The following is a 21,344-nucleotide window of genomic DNA, read 5'->3' as shown; positions in this document are numbered from 1 at the left end:
TGCAAAAGTTAGCTATTGCAATAGCAGAGACAAATGGTTAATAGACAATGGGGATAGTAAAACAATTCTTAATAATTCTAAATTATTTTTCAGAATGGATCCAGCTGGAGGTGATGCAGTAGCCTTGGCGAATGGCCAGAAGGCTAAAGTCAGCAAAAGGCACTGTGTTGATTCCATGTCTGAAGGAAAAGTTTAGTAACATGTTATGTGTGCCTGAAATGGAACATAATTTACTGAGTGTCTCTAGTCTAGATCAAAAAGGGTTTGAGGCCACATTTATAAATGGGAAGTGTCTCATAAAAAGGAATAGAAGTATATATGCACAGGGCATAAAGCAGGATAATCTTTATGTGTTGCAGGGACAAAAGGTTCAATGTGCCCAAACATTGGAGATATTGCACAACATGATTCATGTGTTCATCTCTTGCACAGAAAGCTTGGCCATGCCAGCTTCAGAGTTTTGCAAAAGATGCAACAGTTTGCAGAAGGGTTAAATTTAAAGGGGTGTAAGGCATACTTGGACTGTGCAGTATGTAAATAATTAATGTCCAAGGTATTCCCAGTAAGCAAGAGTAGCACAAGGCAGACAACAAGAGCTCTAGAGCTGGTACATGCAGATTTGGTGGGGCCAATGCAAGCCAGTTTGGGAGGAGCAAAGTGTGCTGATCATTGTAGATCACTACAGCAGATTTGGTTTCTGCTATTTACTAAAGAGTAAAATAGAGGTGCTATAGAAATTAAAGCAATGGGTAAGCTTCATGGAAAGGCGATATAAACAACAGGTATGTCAACTGCAAATTGACAGAGGTTCAGAATTCATGTCAGCTAAGTTTTCAACAGTGGTTGGGACAGTTAGGAATAAAACACAGACACACTAATCCATACACAGCAGCTGAGAATGACATAGCTGAAAGGCGGAATGGCGTCCTACAGACAATTAAGGACTTATTGCTGGAGGATTCTGGTCTGAGCAGGTTGTATTGGGGTGAAGTCATGTTGACTGCTAATTATTTAATCAATAGGCTGTGGAGTTCATCAATACATGATACTCCATATGCATTGTTAAATGAGAGAAAGCCTTATCTGGCACATTTAAGGGTGGAAGCAATGCATGGGTGCATATTCCAAAAGCAATCAGGAGAAAAGGCTAGAAAACTCAGGTTTACAGGCTATGAGCCTGGCTCAAAGAGCTATCACTTTAGCGATGGGAGCAAAAGAATAGTGATTTCAAGGTCTGCTAGTTTTACGGAGCAAAATTGAAACAGAATTGATGCCAATTTTTTGAATGATCCACTTAGTGACAGTAATCTACTTAGTGATGGTAGGTAACTCACTTAGTGATGATGTCAGCATTCAGGGAGGAGAAACTGAAATAGAATTAAAAAAGGAGTCAGGAGAAGATGACGACTCAGATATGAAGCCAGAGAGGGTTGAAACACAGGAGCAGTAAATACCACGCAGGTCAGAGCGATGGAATAAGGGGATTCCACCTGACAGGTATTATGCTAGTGAAGTAAAGGTGTGTAGTGTGCTATGAGCCAAGGAACTATAAGTATTGGCATTACCTAAAATTGAAGTGAGGTGGAAAGAAGCCATGGACAAAGAAATGAAATTCATGGGTGAACATAAAGGGGCGTGCATAAGCGCACCAATGTGCCTACCCTCCGTCCTATTGTTTCTTTTATTTTTTATTTTTTCTTATATGTATCCATGTATTCATAACTAAGTTTTTACTTATACCTATTATCTTGTAAGCAATGACAAAAAAATAAAAAATAAAATAAAAATAAAGTGTTCACATCTATGATTTTGCCACAAGGTTGAAAGCCATAGGATGTGTGTACAAAAAGAAAGTACTACCCAATAATGTGGTACAATATAAAGCAAGATTAGTTGCACAAGGTTTTTCAGAGGAAAAATGTGCAGTATGATGAGGTATTCACGCCAACCGTAAAGAGTAAAAGCATAAGGTTGGCACTAGCATTGGCAGCGGCACGTGGCCATAAAATTTGGCATTTTGCCAAATTTGCCACAGCATTCCACAATGCAGAATTAGAGGAAGAAATGTACATGGTCAAGCACCAGGATATAAAAAGTATTCTCAGGTATTTGAAGGGAATTGTGAACTTGGGTCTTCAAATACAGGTCTCTGAAGAATTGATATTGAAATGTTATGTTGACAGTGATTATGCCAATGATGTAAAAATAAGAAAGTCTAATTCTGAAATTGTGGTATTGTTTGGAGGGGCTTTAATTGGTTGGAAGTCCAGAAAACACTGTAGCCATTTCTACTGCGGAGGCAGAATTTATACCTCTAACCAAACTTTTTTCAAAGATAACTTGGTACGTACAGCTGTTACGGGATTTGATGATAATGCTGCTTGCATTAAAATGGCAGCAGGTGACAAAGTAAAGAATAGAAGCATGTGGCCATTAAGTATTGTACTATCAGAGAAGCCATCAAATGTAAATTAATTAGCTTGCTTCACTGTTCTTCAGAAGACAATCTGGCAGATATAATGACCAAAACATTGGGTGGAGTGGACCATAGGAAGAATATTAAGTTATTGGATTTTATGTCTATTCCAATCATAAAGGGAGGAGTGTCAGTACATGAGAAATTATGAGCTGGGATATGTCTATCAACAAGTCAGCCAATGGGAACTGTTTGGTGATTAAGAAACAGCACCTGTTGTTAGCCAGACGGCCTGGAGACTGGGCGTGGCTTAGGGTTACTGGTCTGTATACAAGAGTTAGTTTGTCCTTGGATCTTTGCTTCTGTGTTTATATTGTTCCTAAGTTTTATAAGTTCTGTGTTTGTATTGCTTTTGTGATTATGACTTCTGGATTCTGCATGGGTATTGTATACACGCATCATACTTTATATTATTGTATATAAACAAGTTTCTTCTCTAAATGAATCCTGCTGATTTACTTGTGTGCTGGTTGGATTGCTGCAAACTCTGACGATATGGATATGACACACTGTTCTGTATTATATTAAACCCTTCATTAACCAATAGCATCTGAGGGCACTCAGCTTGCATGCCTTCTCTGTCATGATGCCGCCCCTCTGCATTTCTTCACAGATTTAAAGGACACTGATCCTGCTGCTGTCTTTTAATGTGCTTTGAAGAGCTGGATCTTTCCCTAGATTGTGAACTAAGCTGGGAGGGTAGTTCCCTATGCAAGGCTGTTATAGTGGAGTAAAGATCGTCTACTGTATAATCTTCTTTCTTTTCTTTTGGTGCTTGTTTATTTTTAATTTACTCTATTACCCAAAGTCACCAATGATTTGTTGCAACTTTAGAAATGCAAATTAGAAATAAATAACTTAATATAGCAATGCAGAATTCACAAATTATGTGCATACATTTATTAATACAGAATTGCTTAAAGTTATCATAAAAAGCAGAATTGGTAGAGTAAAAGATATCTAATAATCATAGTTAATATTCATCTGACAACGTTGTTTCTTATCAAATTGTTCCTTCATAAAATTAGAGGAATTTTATGGAAGAACAAAGGAAAAAAGATAAGGAACAAAGATAAGAAGAAACAACAAATGGTACTGCAGGAAAAACTCGAATTGGAATTTAGAATGCAAAAAGACCCCCAAAATGAGAAAATTAAAGAAGAGAGAGAGAGATGTGGTCAAACACAAAATAAATTTAAACTTACAAGAAGAAATGGTACAAAATCTCAGATTGGTGAAACAAAACTACTTTGAACAAGCAAATAAACCAGGGAGATGACTGGCATACAAGTTGAAGAAGGAGAAAGAGAAAAAATTAATACAAAGTTGCAAGACGAGAATGGGTCTCTTCACTATCTGATAGAAGAGAAAAAAACTGTTGCCCAATTTTTTTTTACAACTTTGTATAGTCAGGAGGACATACCAGAAGAAAAGATTAAGCAATAAAGTGAGAGGGGCCTACCTACAGTATCAGATATAAAAAGGGAAATGTTGAATGGCAAAATCATGATAATAGAGATGAAGGAGGCAATCAAGAAACAATAAAACAATAAAACACCGGAACCTGATGGAATTCCTGCAGAACTGTATAAAGAAATTCAGGAGCCACTGGAGAACTTAATGTTGGATTTATATAACGAAACGCTAGAACAGGCAAGACTACCAAATTCTTGGACAGAGGCATACATCACATTTATTTTAAGAGAATGCAGACGATCAGCAGATCAAAAACTATGAAATGCCGACTATAAGATATTTGTCACAATAATTGCGGAAAGAGTTTTAAAAAATTTAAATGAGTTTATTCATCCCGATCAAAATGGATTTGTACCGAAAAGGCATTTAAGGAACAATACAAGAATGATAATGGAAGTGTTGGAATACTATGAGGCTCACCCAGATAAGCAAGTGGCGCTGATATCTGTAGATGCGCAAAAAGGGTTTGACAACCTAAATTGGCAATTTTTCAGCAACCAACTGAATATGATCAACTTTGCAGAAAAAATTATAGGGATGATTAGTGCAATATATACTACACAAACAGCAAGAATAATACTAAATGGGGAAATGACAGATAAATTTAATATATCCAAAGGAGTAAGACAGGGAGGCCCACTATCTCCACTCCTGTTCATCCTGTCAGCAAAACATATATTAGGCAAAAGCAGGAAATAAAAGGATTGAGAATCAAAAAGGAAAAATATAAAACAAAAGCATTTGCAGACGATATGGTGTTTATTATAGAAGACCCACTAGAAACAGGAAGCATGCTAATACAAGAAATAGAGGAATTTGGCAAAGTCGCTGGGCTTAAAATAAATAAAGATAAAATGAAGATAACAACTAAAAATCTCACTGTGAATCAAAAAGAGAAATTGGAGGAGAAATTGGAATTCAGATGGTTAAAAAAGTGAAATACCTTGGAATTTGGCTGACAGCAAAATGTTCTTCCATAAAAGAGGACAATTATAACCCTATTACAACAAATACAAAAGGATTTAGATAACTGGGAGAAATTACAACTTTCACTGATAGGAAGAATTGCTACAATTAAAATGAACATACTACCTAAAATCCTGTTTCTCTTCCAAACAATACCAATAAAATTAGGAACAAAGTTTTTTGAAGAACTAAATAAAGAAATAACAATTTGGTTAGGGAAGAAAGCCCAAATAAAATTAATACTTTTGCAGGATAGTAGGAATAGGAGAGGTTTCGGGCTCCTGAATTGGGAACTTTACTACTATGTAGCAGCCATGACATGTCTTAAAGATTGGATAAATTTAAACAACAAAAGAGTACTAACAATAGAGGGTCATGACTTGCAGTTTGGTTGGCATGCTGGGAGGGGAAAAACAAGTTGCATTCATATTTCCAGAGACATCAAGTAAGGGACACCCTGTTATTTGTCTGGAAGATAATTAAGAAAAACCATTATATGAAAATTCCAACCTGGTTATTGACTATGGAGGCAATGATGTACCCCAATGTATTAGATCTAAACAAGATAGTCAGATACAAAGAGTTATTGGATGAGCAAGGGAAACTGAAATCTAACCAAGAGTTAAAGGCACAAGGAATAGAGATAGATTGGTGGCCATATTTACAAATCCAAACAAGATACAAAAAAGATTTAGAGCAATATGGTTTTTATAAAGGCCAACAGGAATTAAGACAAAATATTACAGGGGATCAGGGGTGGGGGTGATCACCAAAATGTATAACTGTCTTTTAAGATTTAAAATGGAGGAAGAATCAGTTAAGGAAACCATGATAACCTGGGCCAAAAATTTTGGGTATAATATCGAATTGGGAAAAATTATGTAGAGATAAATTACAAATTAACAATGTCAGAAGCCTACAAAGAAAGTTTGTATAAAATGTTTTATCGCTGGCATTTACCCCCGGCAAGATTGGCTAAAATGTTTCCTAACAGACTGGCAAAATGTTGGAGACAATGACAATGAACAAGGAACTTTCTTCCATATGTGGTGGACCTGCCTCAAAGCTAAGAAATATTGGCTCAAAATTAAGAATTGGCTAGAAGAATTACAAAACAAAAAATCAAGATGAAACTGTAAAAATTTTAATACATTATACTTCATATAATAACTGCAGCCAAAATTGCCTTTGCCCAGAACTGGAAACAATACTCCTTCTGACGTAATGATAATAAAAAAGGTTTTAGAATGTGCAGAGATGGATAGGTTATCGATGGAACTAAAAGATAGAGAAGAAACTGAATACTATGAGATTTAGAATTTATGGTACAATTGGTTAGAAGGTAAACACAAAGCTGATAGATGAAGGATATGTAGGAGCTATAGTAAGATGAGATAAAAATTGTTTATAATCTTGTAAATATTTGGTTTAAGTTGAATGCAGAAATAACTACATAACATATGATAGCAACCTACGTAATTAGAAAGTATGTCAATGTGAGTGAACACTGATACTGGAACGCTGTAATGAGTGGAAATGTGTTTTTATGATGAAAATATGATTAATAAAATTTATTAATAATAAAATTAGAGAGAAATTTGAATATGATACCACAAGATTCATTCCTGGGCTCTTCAATACTTATTAACTTGGAAAGATGCTTATAAAATTTGAAGATGACATAAAATTTAATAGGTAAAATAGCTTATATTCTTGAAGATAGAGTCAACATTCAAAATAATCTTGAGTACTTGAGAAATTAGAAACAAAATAATTTTATAAAAACAATGCAAAAATTACACACACAGGAAAGAAAAAGAAATTCATGAAGATTATTTTGTTTGATAATGTGCTGAATTGAGTGTAAGTTACCTCATGTCTTTAAATGGAAGTCATGGTATAAACTTAATAACAAGATAAACACAAAGTTACGCTATTATAAACAGAAGCATGGTTTTCAGATGATAGGAAAAGAAGTCCATATTATTCTATACTGTCAGTTGCCAATGCAAGTATTGTACCAAATTCTGGACACTCTACTTTTAAAAGGGGTTCATACAAACTGGAACAAATTCAAAGACAATGAAAGTGATCAGAAAACTAGAATCTAAATTTTATGATGAAACGTTGAACTGAAAACATTTAGCCTTGGAAAAAGAAATTCAATCATATGTAGAGAAATGATGACATACACAAGCGTTTAGGAATTATCCTTTTTCATTCTTGCCTCAGGACATGAAATAAAAGATTTTCACTACAAGCAGAAGATTCCAACACTGAGAAAAACATCTTAGCTGTTACAACAGTATGTTAACAACTACTGTAGAAAACAGGTGCTCTCTCTGTTGCTTAGCAAGGGCTCGAAGATTATGTCTCAGATATTATCTATACTAGGCAGGGGCTGGTCCTGATGCCCAAATAGCTCCTTCCAATTTACAAACTGCTGCAACCATGATGTGGCCAGTCATAAAATAACTAGGACCCAGATTGTTGGGGGCAATATGTTGACTCTGTAAAACTGTAAAGTTCTTTGGAGCAGTGTATAAGTCTAAGAGCTATTGCTGTTTATCGGAGGCAATAGATACAACTGCTCCCAAAACTACTTTTACCACAGTTACTGTCACCCCAGCTTGCTTCTTTCTTCGGGGCAGGGGGTCACCTTTCCAAATGAAGAGATAATTATTATCTCATATTTATGTTTTAAAAAAGAATATCCTTAGGACTCAAAAACATTATTTTAACACAAAGATCCTCTTAAAGTTCTACTTTGCTTCACAATACACTGGTTTATTTTTTTTAAATGTGAACATTCACAACAGTACCTACATCTATTATAATCTAAATTTTAAATGTATAAAGAGGAAATGCTAAAGAGGAAATCCATGATTATGTTTGACTCTATAGTATCATTTCAGGACCTACTTTTCTTAAAGGTTTCAATTTGGTCTCCATGATGAATTCATATTTGCAGAGTTCACAGCAACGGGTGTCTGAGCTCTTGATCCACTGTTGCAGACAAGCTTGATGGACAAAATTAAGGCTTCCTGTGCAATGACAGGGAGTAATTAATGGGCTCTCATCATCTCCTTCACAATGGCATATCCTATGACAAGAACATAGCAATTTATTAGGGGAAAGAAAAGACAATGATGGTCTAAACTAGAAAAATATCTTGTTGAAAAAAAGGCACAATATCAAAGAATAATAAATTATCTGAGAGTCTGAAAAAAACTACTCAAGTACGCTTCTTGCTTCTCTCTAGTTATAAGACCAAAACAATCAAACAAAAATTTGTAAGAAAAAGGACAAAAAAGGACATTGCTATTAACTTTTTAACAAGGCTAATGGGGCTTTACTTATTTCTGTGCTTCATCAATAATGATGTGCCTAAGTAATGGAAAATTGGTTATTTTAAATTACTATTATTCTACAATATAATCTACAATATCAAAATTGAATTTTTAACATTTTAAAATGTTGATGAAAGTTTCAAATATTTTCCTTGGAATTTCTGGGATAGCCATTTATAAACGTCATGCCACAAAAGCAACTAGCAAGCAACAATCTCAGCTTGCTTTGCCTAAGTGTAGCCATGATTCCATACTGAACCACAAATCCCCAGGACCAGAAGTTTCAGAGGAAGTTAAATGGATATTAAAAATTGTGGGATAGCACTTCTTTAAATGGATATTTAAAATTGTGGGATAGCACTTCTCGCTATTGTATCAAATGTCCTGAATTACACTAGTAACATTGTGGAAAATTCAGTGAGGCGCATGGATGGCCTCTGAAAGATTGTGGGTACAAGAGAAGTCCTTTTCAGTGGAAACTTTTATATCAGTGCCACTCTCTTTCTCAAGAGCCCCAGAATTCTGGGAGATGATGGTATATGCAGGCAAGCAGGGTACCTGTCTTGGTTGAGGATTAACCTGAAACAGGAGAGGCTATCTTTGGAAAAAAAGGATGTGCACAAAGGTGAAAAGGCAATTATGCACTGAATAGTACTTGGAATCAGGGAAGTTGAAATCTGTTTTAGGGGCAAGCAACTCAGTTGTTCCAAGATGTGAAGCACTACATATTTCTCAAGGTATTTTTTAAAAGCTTGCAAGAAAACATTTCCTCACTCTTGATATCCTTTTTTCCTATACATACAATAAATGGAACATATGTAGGGAAATACATGATCAGCAAGGAATCAGGGAAAAAAAACCAAAATGCTTTGCACATTCAAAAAAGTTGGCAAGTTCAGAATAAAATAAAGCTCAGTGTGAACTAAAGTGAATGGTTGAGAAAATGAAAAGAGCAGAGCAAGTTACCATAGACCTGGGAGGGGGCAGAAAAAGTGGTTTGGCATAAACCAACCTGCAGACATCTCCAGACACAGACACAGGGGAAAGTGGAGGGAAATTTTCTGACAATTGGGAAGGGCAGTCTAGATCATTATCCTTTTCAGCTGAGCAGAGTGGTGCCCGCAATGCTGTAATTTTCACCCTCACAGAATTGTCCTCAAAGACATCATTATCTCCCATATCATCTGAACAGAAACCTGTGCTCTCTACCATACCACTGGATGATTTCTCTGACCGGAGACAGCTTGACTTGTTATCCAGTTCATGACTGCTTGATTTGGAAATATGAGAAAAAGAGAAAAGGCACTGCAACAAATCTTTACTCTGGGAGATTTCATTGCCATACTTGTCTTCCAGGAGAGGAATACGTATAGCACTATGAGTATCAGTAGCCAGAGAAGTGCTTGAGTAATTGGTCGAGAGTGACCAGAAATATGAAAGTCTGCAATTGTTAACAGTGAAGGGCCTGAAGCTGAATGGTTTCTTCTCCTTATGACTTATGTTAAGTCTTAAACATTGCTTTTGCATTTGGGTAAGTCTGCCTTCTGAACATGTTCGTTCCACGCAGCTAAATCTGTCAATTGTATTCTGAGCCTTCTGATCCATATCACTGAGAGACCTGGAGAATTTCAGAGCATGGCTGGATTTTTCACTCTTAGACTGGAGAGCATAAACACGTTCATGCCTATGGGAGTTTGCCTTGGAAGCCTGCACCGTATTCTGACAGGTTACTGTCACAGTGGCCCCTGGAGTCAGAGCATTCTGGCAGACAAGATTTTTCAAGATAACAGCAGATTGTACTGGACTGGGATGACAACATTCAGAACACACTGCACTGGAACTGCATGCAGAACAATGGAATAAAAGCACAAAAAATTAAACAGTACATACAATTTGTTAAAGAAATGATATTTTCAGCCAATACGAGGAAGGCAAATAACAAACATAAAAAGGCAGAATTAAACAGGCCATTCAATATGGTAGCATAATCCATGTGCCACAATACTTTATATGCTAAGATCATTTAAACATGTATATGCATGTGCATACAGCATAGCATGGTTGGACAGGATTTGTTGATCTGTGCTTTCTTCTAGGTTTTATGAACTGTTGAGAAAAAAGACTGTTTATTCACCACCATATAATATGTTCCATGCATCTCTGTCCCATTCCACATTTACATTAGAAATTGACATAATGTGCATTAAATGTATATGTGTATGTGTAGTCATTTGGTTTATTTTTAATTCTTGTAATATCAAGTATTCCCTGACCAAAAAAATCTTATATTGTTGGTTTTATGTTTGCTTGTAAAATAAGTACACTTGATGTGTAAAATAAATACACTTGAAACATGTTTCAAGCTCCAAATGAGTTGTTCCAACTTTATGAGAAATGTTCTGGTGATATTTCTCTCTATTTTGAGCTCAAAACACTTCTGCTATAGTTGGAACAGCTATTTAGAATCCAAAATATTTTGTGGTGCAGTGATTCAAGTGCTGGACTCAGATTGTGGAGATCCACATTCTAGTCCACTGTGAAAGTTTCCAAGGTGACCCTAGGTCAGGCACTCTTTCTCAGGTCAACTCATCTTACAGAGCTATTGTTATGGGAAAAACTAGGTATTGTACAAAAATATATTATGTTACCAACAATTTCTAATATATTTCAATATGGCAATTTGAAAACATAGGAAAAGTGGCTACTTATTGGAAGACCAACTGTTATTCACCCTGCAAGATTTCCTGGATCATCAGCTGTAAGATAGCATAACTTCTGACATCATGACTGTCATCAGTTTTAGTGCAATGACACAGTTAATACTTCACCTGCAAATGTCCTGATTGGTTGGTGTGGCAGATGCCTGAGAAAAGCCACAAAGAGCAGGAAAAGAGGTTGAATTAGCAGGCTACAAAAATAATAACAAAAAAATGTTTTTATCAGTTAAGTTGATTTCATACCAGGGAATCTGTTGTTAGTCCTTCCAATTTCAATAAAAACAAGATATTCTTCAAAAACAGTTAAACTGGGGGTGTTTATTTTGAACAGAATTCTGCTTGGAAGGCAAAGCATTCCAATAATTTGTAGAGGAGATAATTACAGTTTGTGGGTTTTCCCTAGGCAGTTTTTAAACCCTGAAATGGCCTCTCTCCTGATATTGCTGATCTGCTGAAGCTTCCATATAATAATCATGCACAAAATACATCTTCAATATAGAAACTACTTTTAACAACTTAAAGCAATTCACCCTGCAGATTAGTTCCTTTGGATTCAATTGATATCTCATCTTATTTAGGAATTATATGAAATAACTAGCTCTATACCCATGCTTCGCTATGAAACTATGTGATCGGGCTTAGTTTTGGGGGAGGAAAATAACAGGGGGGTGAATTCTGCCTCTGCCTACCAGCATCCAGCTAGCGTATTTGCTGTGTGAGCAAGGAGACAGGAAGGAGTCTGGGCGTGACTTAGCTCAATTGTTCTGTACTAAAGTGCTTGCTGCTGTGAAACTAAAACTGAAACTCCTCTCCTCTGCTTGTGTTTTGCATTTGGAACATATTTCTTTTCAGGTGGGGAGACAGAGTAGAACTCCTTAGCATCATAGCGTGTTAATAATAATATATGAAATACTAATACTCTGATGGTCATTTCAAAAAATCCTTTCTTAGTGAGCACCTAGAAGCCAAGAGGTCCCAAATTTCAAGTTTGTAGGCTTTATGGTTCTGGAGATTTTGTGATGATATGTAATGGTATTTCACTTTTATATACATAAAAACTTAAATTATCCAGAAACCAAAATGTTATTTACAGACAAATTTACTTCTCCATTTCAATGTACTTTAGTTCCATTTTTTAATTTTTAGTGCTTGAAGTGTTAAAAACTGTTAGCATTTTAGAACACTCATTCACGTTAAAGGCCCTTGGCCATCTGCAACTTTTCTTTCTATTGCCTCTATAGGCTGCTACTTGTGACATGTGCTTGAAGGTGCAAGTAAGGAACTCCGGTAACCTTACCACAGTAGTGGCAAGAGCATCACTAGAATGGTACATAACACAAGAGAAATTGCAACCAGAATCAGCCTCCCCATATTCCTGTTTCTGAATGAAAATTGTCAGAAGCTAATTGTCACATATTTACATATAATCCCACAATCTCCCAATCAATCATGGATGGAAATACATCAAAAACTGCTGTCTTACTGACTCAAAAATTTCATGTTATGAATTTTTACACGTGCTATATTATTTTTCCATTAAATTATCATTTACTTAATTACCATTGAGGCAAAAGTGATTGCTTTACATCTGGGAACAAGAACTGCCACTCATAAATAACTGCTGTTTAAAATGGGAGACAAGACTAGCAGAGGTATTAAAACTCCAACAATGGATTTCTGGACATGTGTTGATTCTAAATTGACCTCAATCCAATAAAGTAATGTAGTTGGTAAGAACACAGTAGAACCAGCAGAGGAGCAGAACCAGTCAAAAAGAAAGAGGTCTATGTGGACAGAGGATTAATATTTATATATGTGTGATATAAATATGTAAAAAATGATATTTTTTCAAGAATATTCTATAAAATAGCAAGTTTGCTGAACAATAGAAAAAATTAGAAGAGCCCATGTGCAACCTCATCCAGACTAGACTGCAATCTCTATTTCTCTAGTCCTTGATGTTTCAGCACACATCACTTGGATACTCAAGTAAAAAACTGATCATAGACTAAACAATAAGAGATAAGGCAATCGCTAAAGGTCTTAATATTTCTTTTTGTTAGCAATCAATAAAATCACATAAAAAGGTGATTCATCATCATATACTATTTTTGTAGTCTACAGAGCTCTTTTTGTAACTGCTAAAAATTTAATATATCTATTTTCCTATCCCTCCAGTCCCAAAAGAGCTCTTGCATACAAATAGACTGAAAAATTCGTTCTTCACCTTCCAGTGATTTCACCACCATTCCCCCCAAGATTCTTAGAGGACAAAAAAATATAGAACGCCTAACAATAAATATATTGGTTATTACTGATCAACTATTTGCTGAGAAGTTTCAGGGTTTTTTTCCCCAGTCATAGCTTAAATATTTTCAGAACTTCCACTTGCAATAGCTTCTTGAAGAATATAAAAGTATTTAGGTATGTAAAAAGTCAAAACACTTTAGAGTTTTGACTTTTTCAATACAAGCAGTTCCATATGAAAACTTTAATCTAAAAGTTATGCTTCTCCAATTCTCTTCAGATAAAGCTGTGCCTCCTAATTGGAGAAAGAAATGACCATACCTGTTCTTTCCTCTTGGCTTTCTTCTTAGAAACTCTGGAAAAAGTAACATCTCGAGCTGGAATTACAGAGGTTTGGTGCAATGGTATATTCATTACACCATAAATATAAGATTGGACCTGCTATATATGTAAAATTCCTGATATGAGGTCCATTATTTATCTTTGCCAGGCCGCATACCTAAAAATAATTTGAGAATTAGAGCAGCAAAAAGCAAAAAATAATCAGAAAATGTATAGTTTCATGTATATTGGTAGATTACATTAACACACATTAATAATAAACAAATGGAATATTATTTAGCAAACTGCTGCATTGTGGAATGTTCATATTCCAGTTTTTGCCACTCTATACCACTTCCTTTTCTCTGTAGATTTTTATTCTTCTGCAGTACACCAAAGAGCATCTTATATCCACCAAGCAGATTAGTTTTTTACAGGCAGAGGCCTTAATTCCTTTGCAAAATAAGCACATTGGTATCTTCTGTTGTGCACACTGGTTTATACATTGGGATTAGTGGTAGCAATACTTTCCCTGACTTACAAATAAGATCTAGCTTTGTTTAGCAAACTGACATCATATGAAATGACCCTGCTCAAGTATGAATAATCCGTGTTCCATGCTCCTGAAAAGGAAAGTACTTGGCAAACTGAGGACATCAAAACACAATAAATACTATTTTTTATATAGAGAGAAAATGTATACAGCTATCCATATTAAATATATAACTCTGGGTAATTAATATCATGTTCACAATATAAAACCACTTTAACAGAACAAAAATATAATTAAAAATAATCAACAGAAAAAGAACAATTTAAATAAAGCCATTTTGGTAGTGACAACTTTCATACACAACTTTCTCAAAAGTACCCATCATATATCACTATATGATTCATGAGGATCTTAATTTTAACCCAAGTAGAACACTAGGATTCCACTAATTAGTTGGGGCATCTTATTTGTAACAAAAATAGCAGAACTTCCACATGTTTAGCATCTTAAAACCTGTAGAAGTACTAGAATATTCAAAAGACTGGGGTCATGGTGTAGCATTTTAATACTTAGCAAAGTAATTTTATAGCTACTACATAGACAAATTTATTTATTCTTGGGATCTCCAACACTGCATACTTTGGTGGCAACTACATTCATTGTTTTCCCTTACAATTTTATATTGCCCCCAAATTCAATTGGCCTTTTATCAGTAATGGGACTTTAAAGTATCAGGTAAGTTGTATGAAAAGATAATTAAGAAACTACCAACTTTATTTGGATTTTTAATGGACTTATATATATGGAATCATGGAAATGGTTAATTAGTTCAATCCTGTGCTCTGTATAGAATCTGCTAATCAAATCTCAATGAGCATCTTATATTTACAATAAAACATTACTATCCAATTAAACCTCTAAAAGTTTTCAGAAACAATTAGAAATATTTTAAGGCCCTGTTAAACTGTAACAAAAGAACCAGCTGGAGCTCTGATGGCAAGACTATGAAAAAAAAAACACCATGTAGTGGTTGATAAAAATCAGATTGGGCAGGCAAATAACAGATAATCAGAGTTGGAAGGTACCTTGCAGGTCATCTAGTCCAATCCCCTGCCCAAGCAGGAGACCCTACACTGTTTCTGACAGATCTCCAGTCCAATCTCTTCTTGAAAGTCTCAAGTGATAGAGCTCGCACAACTTCTGAGGGCAAGCTGTTCCATTGGTTGATTATTCTCACTAGGTAATTTGCAAGACATGAAAGGTTTCCGCAAATGATAAATTTTTTGAATCGGATCTTGAAAATACCTAATACCAGGTGCAGTTGTTTTAACACAGAATGATAGTAGCATCTCTTGAGACACCAGGCACCATTTATGCTGCCTGAATATTGTGAGAAAGCCAAATTTAAATCCAAATTGGAAATCTTTTTCCAAACAGCAGCACCTGTCAGACACAAACCGAAGGATGACACAGTAAATCCAACCCTTTATTTGCTTTCACTTAATGGACTCTAGAATCTTGCCACACTGAATTTATAATCTTCTAACCTACTCGAAATTCTAGAGTGTGATTACCCTAAACCTGTTCATTCCTCCCCCCTCCCCAGATCAGGACTGCAGAGTGTCTTAATTTGGGCTTCTCTCTGCTGTACTTTACTGCTTCCTCTTAGGGAAAACTCTGTATTGCTAAAAATCCTCTCCACTGTTTCTCTTAGGTGTGCATTCTGTCGCAGAACCTTTCCCCCACAAAAAGGAACACTAGATTTCAGCAAATGGATTGAAGTCAAAAGAAAAATCATGCACTACAAAACTGGATTGCTTTGGGTTCTAAATACCTTGGGTGGGGGGTTAGACTAGAAGACCTACAAGGTCCCTTCCAACTCTGTTAATCTTTTAATCTGTACCTCAAATAAATAAAAAGACCTTATCTGTCACATCAAAGCAACTCTGCTTTGTATTGCTAAATAACTGTACTTTTGATTTCTATAGTGCATAGAAGTTATTTTATTGACAATCCAAGTGAAGAACAGGTCCTGTTGTAAACCTAAATAATAAAGATATTCTGAAAATAAGTTGCTTGGTAGTAAGAACCTGAATTTTAAAATAAGTTATTCTGAATATATCCCCATAGTTTGCTGCATAACACCAAAGTACTTAGTATGTTTTTGAGTCAATTGCCCTTACAATATCATAAGTTCTAATCTTAAGATATTACAGCTCTTAGATGAATAAAAGATTCCTTTTGGTTGTACAAAAAATGTATGGATGTACCTTCCCTGTAGGCACATTTCAAAACTTTCAGTCATCTCTAGAAAATGATAGCACCAAAAGGATTTCCAATTTTTGTAAATCAATACAATGAGAGTATTTTCATGCTAAGTGTTGTAATTTTAGATTTTTAATTAAAGGATTACCCTTTTATTTGACAATGTTCAACCATCCATAATACTTAATAATAATCTATATCACTATGCTTTGGTTTTGGTTTTTTTTTTTAACATAACCTACGAAGACTGGGATATATCCTGCTCAGAGTCATTTGCAACTGAAGCTCCCTTTAAATCCAATGAATATGCATACGCACATAAATACTGGGAAGTGACTGGGATACCCTATTCCCCCATTTCAAATAATTTTATCTTTTTAAGACAGCTTCTGTATCATTGTATTACAGATGAAAACAACCTTTTAAACTATTGAGCCCAGCACGCTGTTATGCACAAAATCCAAATTAAAGTATCCATGATAGATGACTTCTCAGCATCTATCTGAAAAGATCCAACAAAGGGAGTCTCACCACCTCACTGGTAATTGTTTGCATTGTCAAACTGATCATATTGTTAGGGGTATTTCAGCATTCAGTTTAACTTTCCTTCTGTAACTTAAAACTTTTCCCACACCTGGTATCTGAGAGAATATAAAATATATTTTGCCTTTTTTTAATGAAGAATCTTATCACATTCCCCCTTTGTTTTCTCTTATCTTCTTCAACCCTATTTTCACAGACCTTAGTTTTTTTTCCCTTCATCATTATACACCGAGCTGTACTCAATTGAGATTGTGAATGTCTTGGCTTACTGGTTCCTGCCATGTATACTCTTCCATTGCCAGAAATTGGTTAGTTTTAGATTTGTCCACCATTAAGGCCAGCCTGCTCTTACACTAAGATCTTTTCAGATATTTTCAATCCCAGATTCTCCAACAAAGATACCTTTCACATAACAATAACAAGTTGCTCAGCCAATTTACTTTATCTCTTTTTATATATAGTATATATTATTATTAATTCCACCTTTTTATATAAAACTCGATAGCAATAGGGAATTTTCAATGCAGGTAAAGAACACAGTGAAATCAGGTCTCAAATTTTCTGATCTACCAGGAAATATATTTAGAATTAGAGCTTTTTTCCACTCTGTGAGCCAGATGTCGACAAATGCAAAAGCACATCCCATTTATACTCCTCAGAAACTGTTTATTGTGTAGGTCACCACAAACTTTTGATATATAAGGGAGATGAAAGAAGATGGGCCTCTTCAATCTCTCACTGGTCTTTTTTTTCCCAACATGTATTAGAGGACTGAATCCATTTCACCTCAGAAAGGAGATGGGATAATTGCTCCTTACAAGCAGTAGGCATCCATAATAAACAGCCCTCAAGTTTAGAGGTTCTTAAATACAGAAATGCAATCTACATGAAAATCAACATACTTGTCAACTAGACTAAGACACAAGAATGTTGGGCTGATGGGAAGGGACTGCAACATTTCAGTTTGCAGTGAGTACAGAGATTCTTCAAATATTTTTTCTTATGAAGAAAAAACAAATCTGCCGGAACAAAAAAGGAGCTAAGATTGTGGTGTCAATGGAATGCAGCCACATATGTGGATAATAGTTGTTAGAAAATGGATAGCATTCCCTTGTAAGAAAGAGATGACGTAATAGTTATAGTAGTAGCCAAGAAAGGAGCTGTGCCATTTCCCAACTTTTTGCAATACCCTCTTCCCCTTATTTGCCCTCTTCTAGTCATCTAATACCTTCTATGAAATAAACCTATTGGCCTAGGTCCAAAACCTTACTTAACATATATAACATTTCCTAACATTTGTAATACTCATAACATTTCTATAACATAAAGAAAATATTGTGTTCAATTCAAATCAATGAATATAAACAAATGCAATTTTCTCAAGGTTAATTCATGTTGATATTTTGCAACAAATGCAAAAAAAATATGTTCAGATAGCATTTTAGAATTCTGCCATTGGAAATTATTTATATCTCTCATTCTGCCATTTTCATGCTAATTTAAAGAAAATCTGCTTAACAAGATCATTTTGCTTACAATGCTGGGGTTGGAATGAAAAGAAGAATGTTAGCCCCTGAGACTAAAACCATTGTTCACCCTAGTAGTACTATATCTCAGAGTGCATCACAAAATAGATAATTCCAAAACAGTTACTTCAGACCCAATAACATCCAGTGGGACAATGAACTATTGATATTAGAAATACAGAAACAACACTCAAGCTAAAATCATGGTTCCCAAACATGCAAAGGAGAACTCTGGAGATGCAAGGATAGGTTCAAAGAGTAGAATAACGGCCCTGCTAAGGTTTCTTTCTGTCTTGTGCATACATATTGGATATATATTAGGGCTTATTATTATGATTTAGTATACATAACTATATTTTGTTGGCTAGACCGAAAATCCACTTAGCCCTGTTTGTATTTCTTTTGGTGTTTACCATATGTCAAAAAGTTCAAAATTTAGTTATTTTTCTACTGTGATTCCAAATCTTGGAAGAAACATTTTCCAGTTCTTCACTGTGAAAGGAACAGAAGCTACCGCTCCCTGTGCTAACTTTCTAATACTGATTACATGACATGATAGCAATATCCCGATATCTCAGAGGCTGCCACAAAGAAGAGGGAGTCAAACTATTCTTCAAAGCACCTGAGGGCAGGACAAGAAGCAATGAGTGGAAACTAATCAAAGGGAGAAGCAACTTCGATAGAACTAAGGAGAAATTTCCTGACAGAATAATTAATCAATGGAACAACTTGCCTCCAGAAGTTGTGAATGCTCCAACACTGGAAGTTTTAAAGAAGAGATTGGATAAACGTTTGTCTGAAGTGGTGTAGCGTTTTCTGCCTAAGCAGGGGTTGGACTAGAAGACCTCCAAGGTCCCTTCCAACTCTGTTATTCTAAATTAGCTTTCCTGGAGTAGCAAACCTCCCGTTCCAGCAAGATCACACCGGAGCGGTTTAGAAGACAGACTCCAGCAACAGCGGAACTCCTTCCAAAGATCCGCCTACATCCCGGCGACAATGCTATTTTCCGGGTACACCCGAACTGTTCCCACTGTTCTTTTTAGCACCGGGGGGGAGGCATCGCTACTTTCTTTGTCCATTGTCTCCCTGACGCCCTCCCGCAGCTCCTCCCAATAATTCCTTTCCCCCAGGCTTACCCTGTAATTACATAAGGTCCTGGGCAATTGTAAATATCATGACATATGGCCGGGAAGTGAGCGAGAGGTGCAAAACTGACGAACGTGCCCTTCCCACCGCCGCCCTCCCAAACCAGAACGCGCGGCCACCTGTGGAATCTTGGAAGATCGCAACGGAAGAGAAGGAAGGCGCCACTTCTTTGGACGTCACTGAGCCTCCATCGGACACAGGAAATTGATCACTGTTCTACTTCCGTCGCTGTCCTGAAGCCGGAGTGGTAGGAAAAGGCTCTTTTTGTTTTGTTTATCCGAAGCGGAAATGAAAGCGGAAGGCCTTTGGGACGTTGCTTGAGATTCATTTGGTCAGTGGAGCTCATGCTCAAAATTGCGGCCAATGACGCTTTTCTTCAAAGACATGACAAGCTGCCCCAGTATAATATTTCAGGACCTTCTTCAGACTAAATTGCCTGGGTTGCCGAGGGTGTTTTACGTCGCAAAGCGGTGCTTTTTGTTACAGAGAAGAACAGAGAGAGCCTTTGCACGAAATGGAGATTGGAGTTCATGATGCCATCTAGCAGACTGCTGGAAACAGCGTTATACAACACGATCGAATGTTTTACTGGCCCCATCTCTTAAGGATCTCAAGTAGAAGAGAAGGAAAAATAATGGGCCGCACTTATGGACTCGAGCATATACAGTCATGGAACATATGCTCTCCAAGATGATAAAAATCGTATCTTCAAATGCAAAATTCAGGATAGAAAGAAGAAGAATTAATACTTTCCAGATTGGTTATCAGAATGTTCTTTTCTTTTCTTTTTTAAATTTTATTGATTTTTAAAAACAAACATAAACAAAACATAAAACATCTTTTTTGAAAGCAGCTTGATCCCGGGTTACATCTCTTCATACAAACACAAATTCAAATTCATGTTCATTTTATATACCATTCCATATCTTATTACCATTCTACATTTTCTATATAGCTTCTCCCCTCTTTTAACTTTCTTAATTTTATTTTATTTATTTCATCTCAGTTCAGATCATTATACTTATATTCTTTGTCTGTCCTGTTTCCAGCTGTCTATTATCTTTTCTCATTAAACAAAATTTCTCCTGTAATCACTGATTGGAGTATGACGCCTTTATCTCTTTCCCCTAAATTTATAACACTTAGTATAATACATAGCTTCCATTCGGATTCTGCTTAGTACATTCTAGAGTTACACACTATATTTTAAAAAGAGAACAAATTATAAATATATAATATAATTAAAACAACAATCCATACCAATTCAAATCTATCGTTAATATTCATTTAAATCTTAAACATTTTACACGTTACTTTTCAAACAAGTATCATACTTCTATGGGAACACTTATAAACTTTCCATAGTTATTTCCCCCCCACTTCACTTATATTTTAAAACATTGTGTCATTAAAATGTTCTCATTCCTTCCTAATTCAATTCTCTCATTTATTTCATTTCATTTATTTTATTCACAAAAGTTTCACTGAATTACACTGAGTATTTTATCCCACTTTAATCATATGTTGTTTCCAATTTTCTAACATTATTTCTAATACAAATATAACAATACAATCTTATGTACCTTTGCAGAATCACTTTTTCAATTAAGTTTTTACCCATTATCTCTAAATAAGTCCAGTTTCTTTACATCTTGCTCCACACCTTTGTAGCTTCTCTTCCCTTCCTTCCTCCCTTGCTTCTTCTCTCTGCCCTTTTTACCCCCTTGTCTCTCCACCTCCATTTCCCTCTTCTGTGTTCCCCTTTTCTGTTGCTTTCTAACATATCCACTTTTCACCTTATTTTTCCCTTTTTTGGTT

The 21,344-nt window shown here is 35.6% G+C and overlaps 1 protein-coding gene across 5 annotated transcripts in view; it reads right to left on the bottom strand.

Annotated features, from left to right (window-relative positions):
• Nucleotides 1-19,677, bottom strand: part of LOC113422334 (uncharacterized) — a 34,162-nt gene extending 14,485 nt beyond the window's left edge. For 2 of the 5 annotated variants that reach the window (XM_087960983.1, XM_026683191.2), the window contains exons 1-5: nucleotides 19,517-19,677; nucleotides 13,554-13,731; nucleotides 11,097-11,176; nucleotides 9,281-10,108; nucleotides 7,841-8,021 (exon numbers count right to left, since the gene is read on the bottom strand). In XM_087960983.1, coding sequence (XP_087817109.1) covers nucleotides 7,841-8,021; nucleotides 9,281-10,108; nucleotides 11,097-11,176; nucleotides 13,554-13,646 — 1,182 coding nt within the window. In that variant the 5' untranslated portion in view covers nucleotides 13,647-13,731; nucleotides 19,517-19,677. The remainder of the gene's footprint in view (nucleotides 1-7,840; nucleotides 8,022-9,280; nucleotides 10,109-11,096; nucleotides 11,177-13,553; nucleotides 13,732-19,516) is intronic. The other 3 variants (XM_087960984.1, XM_026683192.2, XM_087960982.1) reach the window with 2 other exon arrangements.
• Between the last annotated feature and the right edge of the window lie 1,667 nt (nucleotides 19,678-21,344).

Source organism: Notechis scutatus, chromosome 3 (assembly GCF_049901735.1).
Source record: "Notechis scutatus isolate UNSWTSFEM ecotype Mainland chromosome 3, rNotScu1.2, whole genome shotgun sequence".
Taxonomy (NCBI): domain Eukaryota; kingdom Metazoa; phylum Chordata; class Lepidosauria; order Squamata; family Elapidae; genus Notechis; species Notechis scutatus.
This window is presented reverse-complemented; position numbering and strand designations above follow the sequence as displayed.